The sequence below is a fragment of the Pholcus phalangioides genome, unplaced genomic scaffold (assembly GCF_987345545.1).
Source record: "Pholcus phalangioides strain wild (caught in Gottingen) unplaced genomic scaffold, Ppha-v1.0 ptg000002l_1, whole genome shotgun sequence".
NCBI classification, from domain to species: Eukaryota; Metazoa; Arthropoda; class Arachnida; order Araneae; family Pholcidae; genus Pholcus; species Pholcus phalangioides.
In genome coordinates, this window is record NW_028301595.1 from 11,770,889 (window position 1) to 11,793,738 (window position 22,850).

Below are 22,850 nucleotides of genomic sequence, written 5' to 3' on the forward strand. Positions count from 1 at the left end.
ATGAAAAATATATATATATTTGCTCTAAGAAATTTAAAAATTTGCGATTATTTGGATTTTTCTTCTGAGTTTTATTTTTCTGAATTTTCATCTAAAATAAATATTTGGAACTCTGCATTTTCATCTATACAATAGAAAGAAGTAATTCTGGAACTATTTCTTCCACAAATGCCGAATTTCCACCAGTTCTGAAATTCTAAATTTTCAACGCAATACTGGAATTCTGAATTTTTATCGATTCTGGAATTCTAAACTTCCGTCAATTCTGGAATTTTCATCAATTCCAGAAGCATGTTGTCTTTAATTTATTTTGAATTTTTATAGGTGTGCTGTACTAATAACTGTTCTTATCAATTCACATATTCTGAATTTTCAGCTGTCTCTCATTTTGTATGAATATTTTTCAGCATTCCTGTATATGTTATAATAATTAGGGCCTCATCAGACGCAGATCCCGTAAAAAAATAATTTTGGGTCTCCTTAGCCCCGATTTCAGTTGTCTTGTGCAGAGGGACCGATTTTCATAGATTCATGCATTATCACACACTATTCAGGAATGCTAGAAAACAACCGCACAAAAAATATATATATTTATGTATATGTAAACACAATTAAATGCAAATTAAATCAAAAAATGATGAAAATTTTGAATCGATGAAAATTCAGAGCAAAAGAAAATTTTAAACTGATGAAAGATTATTTCAAAACTAATGAAAATTAGGGCCTAATCATTTGCAAACTGATGATAATTTAAAATTAATGAATTAAAAATTAGAAAATTTCTAGTATCCACCAATGAAAATTCAGGATTAATCAAAGAAAAAAAATTCCTGGAATTGTTAAAAATTCAGAATTAACGAAGGAAAAACAATTCCAGAGTTCACAAAAGTTCAGGAAAGAAAAAAAATTTTCAGAATTGATCAAAATTCTGAATAAATGAAGGAATAATCCCGAAATTTATTCAGAATTAATGAAAGAAAAATTTCGAAATTGGTCAAAATTCATAATTAATGAAAAAAAAATCCCATTATCGATCAAAATTGAGAATTAATGAGAGGAAAAAACCTCAGAATTGATGAAAATGCATATTTAATGGGAGGAAATAAGTCCGGAATGGATGGAAATTAAGTAACATATAAAAGAAATAATGTATATTTATAGAATTCATGAAAGAAAAAGTAATTCCAGAAATGATGAAAATTCAAGAATGAAATCAGTTGAATTTCAGAAACCTTGTTTTTTACAAAAAAAAAATGTATTTTTTGATACATTAGTAGAAAAGTATAAAGAAATAGAAATGTGAGTGCATGCGCGGGGGTCCTGTTCCCCACCCCTTAAGGGCGGCTCCGGTAATATGTTTTTGGGTGCCGATTCGCTCGGAATATACAGTATAAAATCGGGGCTACGAGGAAATAATAAAAATGATTTATACCCTGCTTTTCGCCCTGACAAAAGCCCATCACAAAATGCATATCTGAATTTCCCGCACCCTCATTACGTCACATATTTGATCCTATAGTGTTTTTATTGCCATCTTTTGGCAAAATAATAAAGCTCAGACCGAAATGAAACATTCGGAACAGCTGCTGCCATCTATCAGCACATAAGGAGACAAAAATGATTGATTTCATTCTTGATAATTATGGCTTTCTACTACGATCAACATCATGAGAAATTATATTATTTTATTCTAAAAAAATTTAATTTTATAAAAAATTATAAAAAAAGCTGAAAAGATAAATTTTTGAACTAATTTTTAATTAATAAAATAAATTATTAAAATTATATATCTTACTTCAATCATGATTGGACCTGTTATGTATTATGTTTCTCAGTGTGTGTGTCGTGGCTCTTTGGGGCGTCGCGACATGCTGGAGATGTTGAAGTGCGTGCTTATTTCATGGTTCGAAGTGGTTCTTTTACAAGTGCGTAAAAAATATATCCAAAATATTTTAAGGAGCAGCAGATTAACCAGGAGATGGTCGCTCAAGGTGGAGGGGGGCGGGAGAGAAGCCTCATGATAATGAGGTAGAGTTAAGATTTTCGAGATTAAGCGCTTCAATTGGTAACCAGGCATTTCCAGTCGGATATAGGACTCAGAAAAATCATTAGCTCCGGGGAAGCCATGACGTTCTTAAAACGGCCCTAACCATGAATCGGACAAGAAAGATGCGGAATGAGAAAAGTTCGAGAACCACTCTGGACTGTGTTTTCTTCTCCAAGTCCCTGTCCAGCGTGGGCAATCATGTGAGTGACCAAAACAGTATACAAACATGTTTGTGACGGAAAGGATGACCTAAAGAGCGAGGGACTAGGTCAGTGAGAGACTAAAATTGATGAAAGAAACTCCAGAATTGATGAAAATTCATATATGGGAGAAATTCCAGAATGGATGGAATAAATAATTCCGGAATTGATGAAAATTCATGGGAGAAATTCCGAAATGGATGAAAATTCATGGGAGAAATTCCAAAATGGATGGACGAAATAATTCCAGAATTGCTGAAAATTCAGAATTTATGAAAGAAATTCCAGAATTGAGAAATTTTTGAAAGGAATTCCGGAATTGATGAAAAAAAAAAAAGAAAGATTCCAGGATTGGTGCAAGTCTGTAATAATTTGTGCCCCCCCCCCCCCCGGTTGATTCTGGGCACTTGGTCTGTTTGGCCCTCGATGTTTTAGAAACAAAGAGCAAAAAAAAACATTTATCTTATCTTTAATATCCTTCAATGATGTTGGAAAGCAAAAGATATAATATGATCATTTTTCAATGATATATGTTTTCATTTCTATTACCATGAGTGCGGTGACCGGTGCGACCGCAGCTGTCGGCGGCTGTGGTACTGAATAGTCAGAGGCGGCTCGAGCTTCCCTGCCGCACGGGTACAAATCCTCCTGCGCCGCCCTGAAGAGGACTCTTGCGGGAGGCTGACAAGACTTTAGCCAAGAGAACCCTGGGCTAAACCTCATCTTTTTAGTGCAAAGCTACCAGCCATAATAGCAAACAAAAACAAAAAATATTGACCATACGTCCCGCTTTTGAAAAAACTGTCTGCGCGGGGGCTTCCAGAATAGGGGGGCCTCAAAAAATGAGTAGTTACATTTTTCGAAAAATTTGCCAGGTAGGACCTCAGAAAAATCCTTTGTCCGGGGGGGCCCATGATGCTCTTAAGACGGCCGTGGTTCTAACCCTCACCCTCTTTAGAGGGAAAAAAAATGAAATGCCCTCTCTCGAAGGGGAGGGGGTTTCCGATTTGCTGATTTTTGATGACAAGAGGGGAGGGGGGGGGTTTGGATAATGCTTACGTCATCGACCACCCTTTATGAAAATATAAGTTAGGATTCAGAGGGGCAGAGCTGATGACGAAATTTTGCTGAAAAGAGGGGGGAGGGGGTCAAAAATGGCTAAAAATGTGCTTACATAATACTTGAACGGCCCCATACGTAGCCACCTGATTTAATGTATGTAATGTATATAGGAATATACGCACAGGAGTTTTCACATAGGAATGCGATGAATTGACATCATCATCATCATCGTGCCTTTCCCCCCCCCCCCCAGAGTTTCTAGTCTATCTCTGCCAATGTTCATAGGGGAATTCAACTGAGGAGTTGTCGGTGAATGTCTCCTGAATACGAAATCAAGTATCTACTTGAGTAGTCAAGTAGAAATCAGTAGTAGTATAGTCTTAGTAGAAATCAAGTTCTACCAAGTATCTACAATGGCTTAAGTGAGCTCCATGACGCGCTCCCGCCCCCTCCCCACCACACACACACACAGCAATGGTAGCATGGGCCCGGGACAAATATTATTGTTTTTTTACATTATAAATTCGCCCACTAAAGTACTCAGTCCAGGGCGACCTGAGGGAGGAGCGTCATTGTTGAGCATCGAGACGCTCTCGCAGAGAAAGGAAAAATTTTATCCTTACATGAAATGTGCCTTCTTAGACTCCCCCCCCCCCACCCCAGATGGGAAGAAGGGGTGGGGGACGTGCTATTTTTTTACACCCGCGCAGAACTGTTGTTTCTCTGCGCACAGAATTTCGCTATCTGTGCTGAACGACAAAATAACACGCTACCTTAAGCCTGGAAGCGAGTAGCCCACCAGGAGCCCCCAGTAGTCCTTTAAGCAAATTATCGTAGGCATAAATTAATCGTCGTATCGTAAACATAAATTATGCGTATAAAAGATATTTAATGCAAGGAAGGGTACTTTACCCTGGCAAGGAAACTTGCAAGTACTTTGGGTAACATCCGGATAATGAAGGTAAACTTCCGGGCCCTATTATAGGAGACCTTGGCACGATGTTACTGACTCCGAGTTTCAGGGTCCATAGATTGTAAAAATGCGACAGTTGGGGAGGGGGCGAATGATTTTTTTTTTCTTATTTCGACAATGTTTAGTTGTATCACACGAAATCAAAAAGTGGAAATTCTCATTTTACCTGTTCTAAGCTCCATTTCTAGGTTTTTTGTTTTTGACAGCTCCTTACACTCCAAAGAAAGAACTGAACTTGTTATCCTGTTCAGTTTGTGGACTTGGATCGTAGGGACTTGACAAACTACAAACACTTCGGACGCAGAAAAGATCGAAGAAAGGTTCGGGGTCCAATCTCCCCGCCGGCTCTTTTCCCGCGCCTTCTATCGACTAAAATTTGAACTAATTTTCTTTTCTTTACCAAACAAAAAACCCCTTCGGGAGAATAGCTTTTTCGCAAACCACATTCACAAAGGCTTCAATTTTTATGAATTCTTGAACTATTTACGATCTCGACGGCTTTTTTCTCAGCTCAATATATCAAGGAAGTAGATATTTTCTGGATGTTATGAGGTGAACTCGGGGAAAAAAAAATGTCATCTGGTCGCTGCCGGACTCGAACCCATGCCCCTTTGTAAACCGGGTAAGCATACTGCCATCTACACCACTGGAGACACGACCATGCCTTCCTTATTTCCTCGTCAAGTCTTCAATCTTGTAGATCAGTGTTTCCCAAAGTGGGCGATGGAAGGGGACTAGGGGGCGATAAAAGCTACAGGTTTAACCTAAGATCCTATGGGTTCGCTTGAGGAAGGGGGTGGGGATGAGAGAGAAAAAAATTCTGAAGAAGCAGGGCGATGGAACAAAAAGTTTGGAAAACTATGTTATAGATGATAGCATGTTTTCCCGGTCTGCAAGAGGATCTTTGTTCGAGTCCGATGGGGACCTGGTGACTTTTCTTTCCCAGTTCATCTCGGCATAACATCCAGAAATTACTTATTTCCTTTATTCACGAATTTATGGCACACTCTGTATAACATAACGAGGTGACTTTTATTAATAAATTTATTGGCACAGCTTGACCTAAATGGTCGTTGCGCCAAAAAATCAAAAATCCAATTAATAAATTTATTTCAAGGGCGTTTATAGTGTTCCGGAATCAGGACAAGTGAGAAGTCAAATATTTCTTTTGCCCTTATTTGACCATTTCAGGAAAATTACTGAGTGGCAAGGCCGTATTGACAGGGGATCGGGGCAGTCCGGTCCCCCCCCCCTCCCCGAAATGTTAGAAAATGGCCTATTTACAGTGGAGCCCGCTTATAACATTTTCCTAATAAACCGTCATGAAAAAACGCTGTAAGTGAGAAAATGCGTTAAAGGGGCAGCATCAGACCACTCCGCTATAAAGGCAACCGATCCTCTTTCCTTAGAGCTCGTGTGATCTGAACGGGATTTTACATGGGCATTCAGACCCAACTCAGACCAAAGCACACATTTTCAGACATGCAACCAGATGGCGATGAAATAAGTTCCGTTGCCTTTGTAGCGTAGTGGTCTAGCGTGCTTATTCGCCAAGTGAGAGGACATGGGTTCAAATCTCCGTAAAGGCAGTTGAATTTTCTTTCTTGAATTCATCTTCGCATCAGCCAGATGTTGAAACTTTCGTATGAATACCGGAGCGTTACATTATACTGTATAGCTATATCTTCGGATAAATCACAACAGTGTTCAACAGTCAGAGATTGTTCAGGAAGCAAATGTTCACTAAAGAACATTGGACCAAGCTTGGCCAGTGTGTGTAGCTTTCCAGTGTGACCCAACCCCTAGGGGTGATGTGCTTATATCCCATATGGGACAGAGCCTGGGTCATATCTGGCACAACAACAACAGTGTGTGTAGCTAGCTCGTGCCACTGGTGCTTCATTGCAGCAGAGGGAGGCAAACATTGGAAGCGAATATTTACGAACGACTATAGGATTAGGCTGGATGTGGCCCTAAGTGAAGGAATTTGTGATTAAATCTTTTATTTTTATGACACAATGAGAAACTATGGCCTAAATTTTCAAAACTAGAAATGGCGCATGGGGTTTTTACAAAGAACTATTGTACGCTTTAGTTCTTTGCCGTCGTAACCAATCACATCTGGACTTTACCCAGCAAACGCAACTGGATTTTGGTCTTGAGGTGTTCGAGTCGGATCTTCAGGGACGAATAATCGTGAGATTTGTAGAAAAATTTCCGAATGAAATCGAACAGTCCCCAGTTGGTCATTCCTCCGACGTGTTTCTGGCAGACGTCGACGTAGAACTGGTATTTCTCGAGGAATGACTTCTCCATAACGTCTCTCAAGGAAGCGGGCATGTCACGCGAGTCGCAGTTCTTGCCTTCCAGCATGCCACACACGGCCACGCTGATCGTCTCGAACCTCACGGCGCTCTTGTACGACTCGGAAAGGACCGGGAGAAAGCGGAACAGCACGGCTCCCGGCTCGTTGTAGAACGGCTCCTCGTTCAGAAGAGACTGGATGGAGATGAGGACGCTGCCCAGGGTGTGACTCGGGTTCCAGGGCGGTCCGACGAACGTACCGAGGATGCTCAAACACACCTTGCCGGTCCTGTATAGGTTCGGATTGAAAGTCACTCGGCCTCCGTCGGTCGTTCTGAAAGTGACATGCGGCGGTTGGAACGGGTAGCCGCTCGGCAAAAGCAAGACGAAATAGAAGAATCCTCCTTCGTACGGAGTCCCGGGAGGTCCCTTCACCAGTGCGTGGATCCTGTTCACTGCATACTCGTCCGGCTCAACGAATATTCCTGGAGGTGGGTCTTTCTTCAGGCTGAAGATGTCGCGTTTAATTCGTCGCAGGTATAGCTGGTTCGAAGCCAACATTTTCTGGCCTAACAACTTCAACAGCAGCAAATGATCGAGAAATACGAAAAAATAACAATTTTCAAAATGAGGGAGCACAAACAATAGCAAGCAATCTCGATCAAATACGTGCAAATCCTTCTCGGATCTGAAAGTTCCCGAAAATTCGTCGTCGTTGTTGTTTGTGGTGCGGCGATTCCGATTAAATATTTTGTAAACCAGCCGTTGAACGGCCTACACATAATGAGCAGAGTTTAAACTTAGACGTGTTTCAAGGGACCGATTTCAGCATGGGGAACATGGACATTTCCCCAAGGCCCCATGTTTTAGGGGGAGAAGGGCAAATTTATAATATAGTATTTTTACTCAAATTTTTTGTACATTTTATTTGGCAAAATATTTTTGAAAATCAAAGAATATATTTTCCCCTATAATCACATCATACTATTTCCAAAGTCCCAGTGAGGGCAGAGACGAATTTTCCTTTCCTGAAACCTAAATTTCTCTTCATGCAGCAGCCTAATGTATACAGGGTGATTATAATTAAAGCTCCCGTACCCTGTGTACGTGTGAATAGTTCCTCTAAAACTACTCATCTAGATACAACCAAATTTTCAGGATATCTTAATGAAAACATGGGAAGAGAGATCTATCAATAAAAAAAATAGTTTAATTTTTTACTACCAGGCGCTTTTTTATTGATTTTTCCTTTTTTCATAGTCCATATAGCGTATATATATATATATATATATCAAGTTTCTATGGGAATACGCTCACCAGAACGGATGCTACATATATGTGAGTAGTTTCAGTATACTGACACTGCTCAGACCAATGCAGCACCCGTCAGTATATTCACACTACTCAGACCTATGAAACGCCTGTTCTGGTGCAGGTATTCCATCTAAACTGGATATATACCCTGTATGGTCCATGGGGGGAAAAAGGAAAATTCAATAGACATATTACATTTAAAAAATGCCCTTTTATTTCATGTTTACAAACAACATGTACTCTAGGTAGCATGCTTGCCCGGTATGCAAGAGGGCCTGGGTACGAGTCGCGGCGGAGACAAGATGACTTTTCTTTCCGCGTTCACCTCAGCATAATATCCAGAAAATAAAATGTTTCCTTAACATGTACTCTCTCTATTTGTTGACGTGCCAAACCTCTTCGACCACAGTCGAGAGGCACCCCCAATACCTCTTTTGCCCAGGGCTCCAACAAGTCAAAGTCGGGCCTTGCGTGTCTTAATTTTTTTCCCCATAGTACCTCCCCCCAGATACCATATTTTCTTCTCGTGCCCCCCCCCCCCATCTGTCAAGTCTACTCATGCTCATCCAGGAACAAAACCTTCCAACTTATTTATTTTTCGTGCAAATTTGTGAATAAAAATTTTATAAATAAGTTCAATCCCCAAACCCCCCGGAACTAAAGTTCAGTGAGCTTTTCTGTGGGGGAGGTCTATGCAAGGTAAGGCAAAAAGTCCGTAGAAACTTTAAAAACGAATAAAAACCGGAAAAATAACCGAAATAAAAACGGTTTGCAGGGTTAGCGTGCTAGGTCACGGGAATTTTTTAGACAGGAAAAAATATAACTAAAAAAACAGCTGATAGGTGGCACTGACGTACACTAGTCAAAGAAAAGATACGCAAATAACGAACAGAATGCCTCCAAATCGTTTATTACAGCAGTATGTGTTCCACATGAACACCACAAGGGATGACAGTGTTGCAGGCGAGTCACAAATGCAGCAACGTTTTGTTTGAGTGAAAGAAATGCGCTTTCTACTTTTCACATTTATACAAGGCATTCCTGATACAGACGTTCGGGAAAGACAAAATCATTAGCAGGCGTTGCAGGTTCCCATGGCCTCCTCGGTCTCCAGATTTCACACCGGCAGACTTCTGATTATGGGGATATTTGAAATCCCGAGTGAATCGATCCGGTCCATCCAATGTCTGAATTGACAGATGCGATCCGCAGAGGAGTGTCATGTATGCATCAAGACTGCACTCTGCCAGATTTGCGAGATTTGCGACTCGCCTGCAATGTTATTCCGTGTGATGGTCGTCATGTGGATGACAAACTGCTGTAATAAACGATTTGGAGGCATTCTGGTCGTTATTTGCGTATCTTTTCTTTGACCTGTGCAAGTCAGCGTCACCTATCGGCTGTTTTGAGTTGTTTTTTTTTCCTGTCTTAAAAAAATTCTTGTACCCTAGCGATGCTAAACCTGCAAACTGTTTTTTATTTCAGTTATTTTTCAGGTTCTTATGAATTTTTAAAGTTTCTGTGTGTGTGTGTGTGTGTACTTTTTGCCCACCCTGTATGTAGTTATTCTTAGAAATAGTGATATTCACCACACTATTTTTTTGTTTCCTGAATTGATATCTGAGTGTTGGTTTTTATAATTAAAGTTTCAAGTTTTTTGCAAATCTTAAAAAAAAGGCAGTGCAGATTCTTAAAAAAATAAAAAAACCAAACCAATTGCAGGTTTCTACTCTATAACTCTCTGCTATATCAAACGCATCCACAATGTGTGCTGTTTTTTGCTTGTTTCTAGCCTTAATAATCTAGCCACAATCAACGTTGAGCCATTCAGCACGAGACAGGGATCCAAGGAAAAACAGTTTAATTGACAAATAATATAGCACTGAAACAAAAAGAATATTGACCTAGATATTAGAAAGCAAATAAATTCCATAGTGGCAGACTTGATAACATACATACAGTAATAATGGATAGCAAAAAAAAAAATAAAAATAAACAACTCACTTCAAAAATGTGCTTTTACACAGACGAAATATACTGGGTAGAGAGAGAAGTTAAGAATTATATGTTTACTAGCTGCTACATTGAACGCGATGTAAGCACATTTCATATAGGTACATGGTACATACATTCACGGACTCTGATACAAAGCATGTGTTAACAGCCTCGCATTACCAAAAAACATCAGAATTAACCAACCTAATTACAGTATTACACATATGAATAGGTCCCTCTTTATGTATATACGTAGTATTTTTAGTTCTACGTAATACAGACTAGAAAAAAAAGTGGTATTCATATTATCATTACTAACGGTTACAAGGTAAACCAAGGGTGCATAACCTATTCATTCCATGGGCCAGATATGGGCTATTTCTGCTGCTTGCAGGCCAGAAACTGGTATATATAGCATGACCATATGACCAGTATTTAACGTTATCATAATTTTGAGCAACCAGCTTTTTTTTTGTGTATAAAATGTTTCATTTTCCCTGTATTTTTAATGAGAAGCTTGAATTTTTATTCTTTAAGTGAAATCAAGGATTATTTTCATAACATGTAAATTATATAATCACAACAAAGATCATTTGATCATTTTAATCATTTTAGTCACACCACGGTCATTTTCTGCACACGAGGGCTAATTAGACCAGGACCAACAATTTATTGCCCATTCCAAATGGCAGGCTTGCTTTTATGCTCATCGAGAGGTTGGTATGCTAACTGCTCGATGGGGTACTCCCTGCGGTAGCAAATAACAAAACAAGGATCATTAATTATTAACAATAGTAATATATGTTCATTCCACATACTGTTTTAAATGAAATATGTGATCCTTTTTTGTTCTAGAATTACGTTTTGATCTATTGCGACTTGTAGTGGTCGCTCTATCTCCTTCCTACCGTTGGCGATTTTTAGCGATAGTTGGCAATTTTAATTACCTTTGACAGATTTTTTGGCAATAATTGATGTCCATATTCAGCGCGTTTCTAGCGTGGGCAAACAGAGCATGTGCCCTGGGCGCCAAAATTGGTTGCCTTCTTTCATTATAGGTACAGGCCTCTTCCCACTCCTCAGCTTAAAAGACCACTATGTAAGGAGCCCAGAAAATTCTTGCACAGGGTCTGTATTTAAATGCTGGATTTTTCGTATTTTTATGAAGGGAAGGAATATGGTCAGCATTTTACTATACTGTGATACTTTTACACTGGAACAACTTTCGTGGGTAGGATGGAGTCCCTGGGCGGTCCGCATTTGTACGCGGGATCGAAGTTGTGCACCCCAAGGTAAACCATATATACATTGAAATATCTTGCAAAAATGGCAGGTTTGTTTCATTTTGTATACAAAAAAAGAAAATTCATCAGTATGCAAAAACTTGTACATATGCATCGTCGTATATTCAAAAAATGCTTCATAATTCCATCAAAAATCGGCCCATAATTATGTCCCTATCTCCACACAGTTAGCACATTAACTATTTTTTTAATTGTATCTCAGTAATTTTTAAAAAGTCAATTTAATTTTCATACATACATTTTACGTATCCGATCAGAATCTAGCCAATGTTTTAATCTATTGCAAATGAGCAACATGGCGCAACACATGCAAGGAGAAGTTTAAACACTCAACAACAACACATTTCATGTTTTATGAGTTACAGCAATGATCTATCAAAACGAAACAAATATTCATTGACATCAACAACAAAAGCTTTTGCATTCACAGGGTTTCCATCGAAATACATAGTACATAGTTACAATATGTGCGCTGCTCACTTACATTCTTACCTACTTGCTCATCTTACATAAAAATATCATTTTTCCGAGAACATAATTTAAATAATGAAACAAACCTAAACCTTTCCTTTAACTTTCTGCAATATAATATCAAGTCTGAGATGATAATTCAACTAATGCATCCCCGGGACCATACGAGATTCAAGGTAAACCGGATGCTAATTTCCTTCTGCAGATAACAATTAAATCAAATTTTAAGAACTTAAGTAGAAACACAAGATGCGAGGATCATTACATACAAATCCTATTGGAACCAAGTTTTCCGGCTGAAAACATTAAAAAAGGAAAACAAAACATTTAGAAAACGTTTCAGGAATGACTTCGAGTTCCTGGTTCAACCAGGATCGTTATGAGCGGGAGATATATTTCTTAAATGTTAACTTAAGGTCTTAACTTCTTAATGTTAAGGAGAGTTTTAATAATTTGATTTGTTTTGCAAATGACCAATTTTGCTTCGGTATAACCTTGAGTAACATGAAAACTGCTGTTAACAAGGATCAACGACTGGGTTGTGACCAGTGTTATCCGAAGAAATAATCTGGAAGAGTAATTTCACTCTTCTCCAAAATTTTAATTGGTGGTTTTATAAAAAGAAAAGTGTGAGTGAGTGCATATATATATGTTACTGTCAAAGCCCGAAGTTGGTCACTTCGTGAACTGGCCACTTGCCGAAAATTTGGGCTTTTGTCAGCCCCTATATGGAACACTAAGTTATCAATATTCAGATTCCTTGGACCGTTAGGGTTGTCATAGCTAATCATAATAATTATGGTTAGCTATAGCTAATTATAAACAATCATAATTACCACAAGAAATATAGCAACATGCCGATGACCCAGAATCATAGGGATTGATATATAGGGATAATAGGGATGGCGAAAGCCAGAATTCCAGACATCAGCTGAGCCGGCCAGTTCACAAACTGCCAACATCTGGCTTTGGCAATAGTGTATATACATGAAACAGAAAAAGCTCTAGTAAAAAAATTACATAAAATTTGAAGTATTTCCATGCCTCAATGAAATTAAATTTTGGTACGTGAATCATGCATCTAGATGCATACATTTATACATGATACATTTTTACAGCAAAATATGAGATTCAATTCTCTATCTTGCGTTCAGTTATTTAAAGCATAATTACCACACAGACAAATGCAGAGAACCCTGTACGAAATGGAATGTCCATTGAAATAATATTCCATTTAAGACAGACTTCCATTTTATAAAGGTGCAAATGCACTAATCATTGAAGAGACTATATTCTGATTCCGTTTAAGACAAGTTTCTGTCTCATACAGTATCCATCTTGAGACAAGTTTTCACTGTATGAGAGATTTTCAAAAAACAAAATAGGAATTTTTCACAAATGGGAAATAAAATCATAAAGCTGTTTTCCCATTTGGATAAATGTGTTATCATGCTAGCCATCACTAATTAGCACATGAAGTCATAATGATAGCTCAACAAAGTTACTGGTAAAGTTACCCGTCATTATTACATTAAAATGGAAATCATAACAACAAAAAATTGTCATTGTGTGCATCCAACAATAGCACAAACTTATTGAAAATGAGACCCATCAAAGACATTCTATTGATTAGCTAGATTGATGCCGAATGTTTGAATTTTGTCTTTCCCTTGCCAAAATTATACATTTCTTTATGCTTTGACACAATACCAACAATCTGTGCTTACAATCAATCTAAAAAACAGACAATGAGCTTTTAAAAGATAAATTATTTTGAAACAGTTTTTATTCCACAAAAGGAAGGGATTTTTTCAATCTGGTCGAAATTCAGGGGATATAAGAACTTTTCAGAAGTCTTGGGTTAGAGAGAAATTTGAGAGCCTTTTAGGAGGCTTGGCAGTTATGACGTTATCATCACCATGACAGTAAACACAATAGAATACAAGAAGAAAATAATACAGCAATTTTCTGTGTATAGCTAGAGTGAAGGAGAGAACAGACACACTGAAATTAAAAAAATCTGGTATAAAGTCTACCTAGTTAATACGGTGAAACCCGTACAAAACGGAACATCAAGAGACTGAAATATGATTGTTTTAAAAAGTTTTCCATTTTATAGAGCACATGAAAGCACTAATCATAGATGAGACTATCTTTTGATTTCTTCAAGACGGGTTCCATCTCATACAGTGCCCGTCTTTGACAGATTCACAGTACCTCCTCTTTTGGGAAGAAGTGAGAGTAGATAGGTGAAAAATTGAATGAAGTACTGAAGACAAAAACCATTTCCATAGGCCCCTACATAGGTCAGGCTGAGGGGGCTCTAACCCTGTGGCCTGTTAGTGATCTACGACTTCATGTTTGCATTGTGAGTTCAACAGAAAGAGGTTCGTCAAATACCTAGGCATGAGGCTCTATTAAAGATTCAGGACTATGGCATCCAATGTAGGATGTAGCTCTGAGCATTCCTCCTAAACCTGTTTCCGAGATAAAGTTACTAGGAATGAGTAGAAATTAAATATCATGTTTGGATGAAAAGTTTTTGTTTTTTGAACAATCACTGTATCACCTGTATCCACAGAGCTATTAAAAAAATCTTTTTACATGGATATCCCACAAGTAACACATAACTTGCGGGCAATAACTTGCTCATAAGCTGACCTGTTGAGCATAATAAAATGCCATAAAAATTACATAAGTTTTGATAACTACTGTGCATCAACGTTCCCTCTCTTACATTATAAGCTGTGACATGCTATGAACCAAACTGGTTCATAGCATGTTGTAGCTTATAATGAGAACTATATGGGTTGAGACTTGTCAAGTGCTTCTCGAAGTTGGGCGATAGAACAGGTCAAGAGGGATGGCGAAAGCTATGGATTCAACACAGGACATTATAGGTTGGTTTAGCTTTTGGGGGAATAGAAATTTTACTTTTTCTGAGAAGTGAGGTGATAAAACAAGTATATTTAGAAGACTTTTACTTAGACAAACAGCTTAAATTATGAGCACCATGGCACCATAAGCAGGTACAAGCTCCTCAGATGGGGGAAGGCATGTATATTGGGGGGAGGGGGACACAAATGTCTACTTTCACCCTTCGCCTATGCCAATTGTACAATTTTTTTTTACTGAAGGAGGAAAGGACAACTCTATCTCAATATGATTTGTGATCTCTGAAGTATTTAAGAGTACTCAAAGACTGACTATTGAAAGACTATTTTTTAACGTATGCAATCTTTTAAATGTTGTAAGCAGTAAATACACATAGCAGTATTTTGTATAACTTTATACTATTGCTGTATATTCATTTGATAGCTTTACAGCATTCTTCAGTATAAAAATAATTTTATGTGAACGTTATTTTCAACATTTATGGACTTATTTATTCAGTTCAATGTCAAAATTTGTTTCGGTCGGGATTATAATGGTTAAGTTCTGTCTGCATTAGCTCCGATAATTGGGGTCCTACTGTTTTTATATTTGGTGGCCATAGTGTGCACGGTAACAATACTGTCTGCACAAGATGAAAGAAAAACTAGAGGGAGAACATTGCTGCAAAGTGTGTCCCTGATTTCTTTGATAAAAATGACACAGAGAAGAGAAAATATATAGAAAACATACTTGATTTGAGCAATAATGTGATTAATCAGGAAAAATGTATCAGATCGTAGAATCATAAAACGAAAAAATGAAGATGACATTCAAACATGCTGATGATAAAGAATTAATGAAATGATCAAAAGAGATGTCTTTTGATTTTGATGTTTGGAAAAGTGTAACACTTATGCGACATTCATTTTACATTATGTTCAATTCATGTGGTTATTATAATTGTCTCCAAAACTGCTCAGAATAGTCCAAGCAAATGTGAATGTGTTATGCAAAACTGGTATGACAAATATGAAATAGAAGGTGCTTACACAAAAAGTGAGATTATGTTGCAGTCTTTCATTGAAACATCAGTTGCATGATGTTGAAGACACATTGTTCAAAAACTGCATTCACAATTAACAAAGCATTTCCCAAAATAAAAAATGTTAACACTTTGCATTTCAGCAACACAATTCTGATTCCCTTACGATAGCGACCAGTCTTAAAAAATACCTTCCAGATGTATAACTGAATTTTCATTTATAATAGGTATTTCTAGAGAAGTTTCGTAGGTAATCAAAACAATTGCCTGCATCTGCATTACTGCAACTTTCGAATCAGTTATATCACACTATCGTTTTTATGAGGGAAATAACACAAATTCTTGAATAATGATAGATCCTCTGTATACTATATGCCACTTTCCCATACTGAATTATTCTATGGGAAAAAAAAAGTTTTTTGAGTCACCTCATAATCAATATGAAGTAATGCATTGTGCCACTCATAACAAAATTGAATTTAAAAAAAAACCTAATAATATTCTGTTTAAAAAACACCATTACAACCATCAAATGCTTTCTTCAATAAGAACAGTCCAGATTTTGGAAATAGGTGATAAATATATTTATATATATTTGTTCTTTTTCTCATTTAGGTGTTTATTCCTGTTTCTTCTCAGTGGTTTGGCGGAATGGGAGGAGAAAGCCAAGAAACTGTAGATATTATTTTCCAGCACAAGTTGCGAATACCAGCTGAACGACCAGGGGCATTCGCATAGTTCTCCAAGAGAAGTTTGAGTTCGGAAAAAACATTCCTGAAATGCAAACATGAATTTTAATCACTTTCTATGTGCTACTTACTCACTGATATTAGTCTTTCTGCTATGACACATGAAAAAAAAATGTTTTCAATAAATCCCAAAATATAATTGAGACATCTCTCTACTACATTTACTAGCTGCTACTTGAACACATTGCACCTTGTATGCATTCCTTCAGGGAAATTCTAATCACTTTGATGAATAATTATTAGGGATACGTAAATTTCGTATTTATGAAATAACCGTGATAAATACAAAATTTGCCAATTTTAACGAATAAATGAAAAAATTTAAATTTTTTACTTTTTGCAAAATCTTGATAATTTAAATTTTATCATTAAAATTAATCAATCGATAATTTAAATTTTTATCTTCTGAGTGTTTCCAAGCTATAATTAATACTTTAAAATAATACGAAACTAAATACGAAAATAAAGGATCTAGTATCAAACTTCACGCGTTATATGACTGCATGCTTCAAATTATTAAAAACACTTCTTGGTGACAATCTTTTGCACTACTAATGCTGGTGACGCATTCATTAAAGAATTCAAAGACAGAATTAACTGTTGTGGCCAAGACGAAGATAACTTTTTGCACTCAAGAAAAATGAGCAGTGCGTATTTAAACTACTGAAAAGGAAAAAAGTATCACAGTATAAGTCGTGGTTCAAAGGTGTCATTCATCTGAGCGAATATCATATATATTGCTGATTTTCTCAATAAATATGAAGACGATTACTCCAGCATAAGTTTCTTAAAAATAAATTTTGACAATGAAATTCCAGCTCCTAAAATACGGGTTCAGTTGACTTTTGTTTCAGAGTTCTGTAGGAAAATTATGCTAATCGACAATTTGAAAGGATCAAACTTTCCATTCGCACATGTTTTATGGAGTAAGTTAGTAGATTTGAAATCTTTTGGGCTTAAGGGCATTTTAATGAAAAATTCACAAATGAGTACAGTAAAGTCTCACTTATATGACAAAAACGGGCCGGCAGAACGTCGGATAATACAGAGGTGTTAAGGAAACGCCTATTAAATGTCAGACTATGTTATAATTTTACACATTACAAACCTAATAATCATGTTTACAGCAAAACAGAAAAAATTAAATGAGAAAATAAACTTACAGTTACAGAATATTTTGAAGTTAAATACAGTACTTAAAAAAAGTTCAGTCCTGTGATGATTACAAATTTTTTTTTATCGTAGTCTGCTTTCCTGACAAATGCTGTTTCTTCGCAGCCATCTGTCTTCCAAATTTGGAAGCAAACTTCTACAGGCAGTATTTTTTTTGGGGGGGGGGGGCAGGGTTGAGGGGATTACCTTCCACATGAATCTTTTAAAAGCTGTTGGCCTGATTGCTCTCTGTGAAGAGACATTTTAATTTGGAAATCAGCACACATTTGCATCTACAGATATCTAATTTCAGCCAAACACAATGTCCAAAATCGCCTCAAAGCAGCTGTCGGCAGTGTAAATGAGCAACCTTGATAAAAAACTTAAAGCTCTCCCCCATATAAATGGTGCAGCAACTAAGAATATGTGGAGGATGCTTTCTCATACTTTGGATACTTTTAGCCTAAACAACCTATACGATCTGCAAGGTGTCCTGTAAATCCTAAGAACAGCATAATGAGCTTTAGTTTAAACTGTTCTTTCTAACCTTTTCTCTAATTTTGGAATTCAAATATCTGAGCAAATATTGTAGTTAAAACATGGGAGATTTTTTATTTTATTTATTTATTTATTTATTTTTAAGAATTTTCTAATTCAAAGTTATAGGACAGGAGGATCATGTAAAAAAATTCAGGTTTTTTATTTGGTGACGCAACTGTATTTTCGATCCCAAAACTGGTACTGGTTCCTGAACACATTTTGAGCATTCTTTAAATTAGAATCATACCTCTAAGAGAGGAGATAAAGGAGAATAAAGGTCCAATTAAGACTTACAGGACGCCCTGTATAACAATATTCTATCATGACAAATGCTTTAAAAAAGCTCAGATTTTCCAGCTTGATCATTTCTTTGACTTCCCCAGACCAAAACTTCCCCTGATCAAAATTCTAAAAGAAATAAATAAAATTGAAAATCTAAAATCCTTCCAAATTTCAAATTTTAGTTTTTCCATGGTTCCCCCCCCCCCCTTTTTCCCTTGATTTTTTAATCAAATATTTGTAAAATTCCCTGATTTTTGCCAAGTATTTAACATTTTCCCTGATTTCCAGGTAGCTGGGAAACCTACAATAATTTTCTCTACTCCCTCAAAAATTATTAAACAGAGATTTTGTTTATTTCTTATTAATTACCAAATAAACAATTATTCAATTCGTATGGATACACATAAATTAAATAAATATATATATTCCATTTAAATCATATTTGTGAAAATAAGTTGGTATTTCTCTTCATGAGTAATAATTTGTAAAAATAAGAAAATTTTTACGATTTAAAAACGTGTACCTGAAAACAAACATCGTTCAAATATCTGATAAAATTTAAGGTTTCCTAATTCTCAATGACAACTGAAAACTGAGTTTTATTTATCCATAATTTCCCTATGCAAGGAAAGATAGAAAATATATTTTCATTTAACTTACGAAAGCAACCAGTCAAATGTTTCAGAATCCATAAATTTTAAATAGCATTTTTCTCAAAAGTGAGAATTGAAAGTAAACTCAATCACACCTGGTATAAGGATTCCTTCTTGATGCATAGCGGAATGTCATAAACCTGTAATATGCGAATGGCAGAAGCAAATTTCCCTTCCTAAAATGCATAATTGAAATTTAAAAAAAACAATTAAACTAACAAATTATCATTATCGTTCATAGAAAGTTATGTAATAGCATTAAATATTAACAGGGCTGGCTCTCCCACTCAAAAATTAGAAAAAGTGGGACTAAAAAGTAAGATGGGGTGGAGGGTACCCCCCTAGACAACACAATCATAGCATAAAAATATTCCTAAAAAATTTTTTTTATTTAAAAAAAAATTCCCTTTTTTGTAGCACTATTTCAGTATCCTATAAGACTAACTGAAGTCAAAGCAAAATGACAGAAATGACGGTTAAAAAAACAATTTTTGGCCAAAACAGTGCACTAGCAAACAGATAATTCTTTTCTGTTCCCCTCCAAATATAAATGTGGGCTAGTCACACAGAAAAAACACACAGCATCCATTTTTTAAACATTTATTATGCGCAAAAAAAAAATACAAGACAATCACAGAGAGAAATAACAAAAAACGTGGCCTTTCCCACCAACTTCTCCCAGCAAACTCCCCGTTACCAATCTTCTCAATCTAAATCTTAATAGTTTCCTGCATTCCGCAGCACCATCAACTGATTAGAAAATAAAGTTATAACTAAAAATCATACATAAATTACATTTTTTTTTGGAGTCTCCCACAATCTAATCTGTCAACTCTCTTCGACAATGCAAGGCAAATTATGAAGGCATGTAAGATTTTTAAGAATGACACTCCTTTGAGACCACTTTCAAAAGCACAAGGCAAAATGTGTGAATTACAAGCTCCAATGTTTATTTACATCGGAGACCAAGGTGAACCGGATGGTTTTACTGCATTGCCATCCCTTTTTTTAAAGAGATTTGTTTGCATTTAACTGTTCAATACCAGTGTAAGTCAAGGAAACAGTTATTTTCCGGATATTATGCTGAGGTGAGCTCGGAAAGAAAAGTCATCACGTCTCCACCGGGACTCGAACCCAGGCCCTCTTGCATACCGGGCAAGCATGCTACCATCTACACCACTGGAGACACATGAATCTGCCTTCAAAATTTCACGCACTGTGTCGTGAGGCGCTGAAGTAGAGGCATTAGTAGCCTCTCTTAACTTCAGGAAATGACCCCCGGGTGGGACGGTTTAGTAGCAAGAGGGCCTGGGTTTGAGTCCCGGCGGAGACGTGATGACTTTTCTTTCCAAGCTCACCTCAGCATAATATCCGGAAAATAACTGTTTCCTTGATATCTCTGGCTGAGAAAAAAGCCATCTATACCTAAACCAGTGTAAGTGTTTTTGAAAAATGAAGCACTTTTATTTCAAGCACTTTTTTATTTAAAATGTTCATCATAATTTTGAATGATGACTGCTAGTTACTGTCCAAGACCATGAAAAGTAAATACAAAATTGTTTTTTCCATCCAGACAGAAGTTTTTAATGATCGCTTTACTTGTTGAACTCCCAAATAAAGCAAAATAAAAAAAACCAAATGGTCCACATACAACCCCCAAATAACTTTGAAAATGATGTAATTTCTGCTTTGGCAGAATCATTAATTGTAATCTACAGCATTTGTACTATTTCACAATATACTGAGGATCCCCTGCTCAATTGAAACCAATTACACAAGTTTTGTAGATAGGATTTGGTAAGAAAAGTAGGACAAAAGTAAGACATTTTACCAAAAAAGTAAGAAAAGTAGGACAAGTGGGAGCCCTGTATTAACATAAGAATAGTAGCTGATGTCTTCATAAATGTGAATGCATGATTAAAATTTAATTCCAAGTTATGAGAAAATTCTATATGAACAAGAAAAAAAAAATTATAGAGCTGCTGCCTAAATTTCTCAAAAATTTTAGTATTGTTGTAAAGTCTCTCAAGGATATGCATTCAGAGTTCTTGGATACCCACAACTACTAATGATAAAACTGAATAATATGCATTCTTTCAGTGATACGAGGAATGTGTTCTTCCATTTCATTTTAGCTTGCAGAGCAAAGTGATATTTGAATATCCAGAGCAGTGGTTCCCAACCTTTTTTAGGCCATACCCCCACCGAGCCTCTGAAATCCTGATGCCCCATATCAGGGCTGTAACTAGAATTTTTGTCAGGAGGGGTGAAAATGCACAGCTTCATGACAATTTTTTTTTTCCTATCATATAAAAACTCATGTGGGGGGAGCCCCCCCCCCCCATGTCGAGAATCACTGATCTAGAGCAAAGATTTTGAATATAGGAGGTTCCACTTATCTCTTAGAATTACTAGGAATGATTTTAGGCTAGATCTTGAGTTTCGAGTGGCAAATTAACTCATTAATTTCACATTATGAACTGAATATAATTCTGAAAAGGAGGTCTGTGACTTTCATCTATTGCAGAGATTCCCAACCTTTTGTGTTCCAACAGAACTTCTTGCCAATAAGGTGAAGGACATAGATTGACCCCTTTGCAGAATAATATTCAGTGTAATATAATAATAATAATGTAAAAGCAACAAGTTTTCTCATCCAAGCTCACGACCTGAAACCTCTTCAAGGACCCCCCTTCCCCCCCTAATCTATTGGCAAAAAAGCTTAACAAACCCTGATCTAAAGACATATTTGCATAATGTGCATTTTAGTATGGTGCTACCATGTGTTTTTTCGAAAGATAGCGATTGTTGTAATGAATACAGACACTATATAACCAAAAGTCACTTTGGATTTCTGACTTTTTTTTGGATTTCTAGTAAAACATTTGTTGTATTGTTTGGTATTAAGATTCTCACTCATTGATTTCAGTTTAACTTATGCTAATATGCGCTAGTATGAAGCTAGAATTCATGAAAACAGTTTTTAACAGAAAAAGAAATTTGCAATTTAAAAACTTTACAACAATCAAGACTAAATTTTGAAACACATATTCATAAAAATTTGATAAAATTAGGAGGGAACCTTCATGCTAGATAGCAAGAAATTTGTACTTACGTGACAACCATGATTAATGTGAGTGGCAGGAGGCATATCTCAGACAATGCAATGGACTTCAAAATGTTGCGCTGGTGTTGCTCAACGAGAGACCTCAAGAAATTACTGACAGAAGATTGTTCATATCCAAGTTTCTGCAAGACATGCACATAAAACTAATGAGAATATAGTCAACAACTTTATTCTAGAAGTTGCATTATAAGTAATTTTCATAATTAACCCTCCATTGCATGCAAATCAAAAAATTACTCAATTGCATACAATGAAAAAAAATGAATAGAAAAAGATGTGTAAGCATGGTCATTATTTCTTCAGAATAAATCTTGATCCAGCCACAAATGAAATAATTTATAAAAATGAGCAAAAGTCATAAAATTTGTCAATCAGATGTACACTGGGACCTTTTGCCTATTCTGAACAACAGTGTTTGGCACTTTTGCATTTTTTTTATACTTGTTGATGGGTTAGTGAGCTAACTCCTGCGGTGTGGGACTCCCTGTGATAGAAATCTTTTTTGGTCATGTTGTTGTCATACCCGTTATATCTCCACGTCAGGAAAGTTTCTGACAAGAATGAATCGAGTATCAAACAATTTGAAACTTATAGAGATAAACGATGTCACTCTCTGCTTTTCATATGTTATCCAGGCTTTCGTACTTCACAGTTTGAAACTTTCTACACCTCACACATCTTTTGATAATTTTGGCGAGTATCTTATTGACCTGGGCTACAGCCACCGCAAAATTTGATTGGTTCACGTCCTAAAACCCCAG

General features: G+C 36.6%; 1 protein-coding gene, 1 non-coding gene and 1 pseudogene across 2 annotated transcripts in view; all 3 read right to left on the bottom strand.

Moving 5' to 3' along the window:
* Nucleotides 1-6,397: 6,397 nt before the first annotated feature.
* Nucleotides 6,398-7,147, bottom strand: LOC149089416 (ubiquitin-conjugating enzyme E2 Z pseudogene; annotated as a pseudogene).
* Nucleotides 7,148-9,744: 2,597 nt separating this feature from the next.
* Nucleotides 9,745-22,850, bottom strand: part of LOC149089417 (transmembrane protein 33-like) — a 29,897-nt gene continuing 16,791 nt past the window's right edge. Inside the window, exons 6-8 of the mRNA XM_089238359.1 lie at nucleotides 22,078-22,211; nucleotides 19,058-19,138; nucleotides 9,745-16,360 (exon numbers count right to left, since the gene is read on the bottom strand). Coding sequence (XP_089094485.1) covers nucleotides 16,222-16,360; nucleotides 19,058-19,138; nucleotides 22,078-22,211 — 354 coding nt within the window. The 3' untranslated portion in view covers nucleotides 9,745-16,221. The remainder of the gene's footprint in view (nucleotides 16,361-19,057; nucleotides 19,139-22,077; nucleotides 22,212-22,850) is intronic.
* TRNAT-GGU (transfer RNA threonine (anticodon GGU)) lies at nucleotides 20,076-20,149 on the bottom strand. The gene has a single exon. It is a non-coding gene; the product is annotated as a tRNA-Thr (tRNA).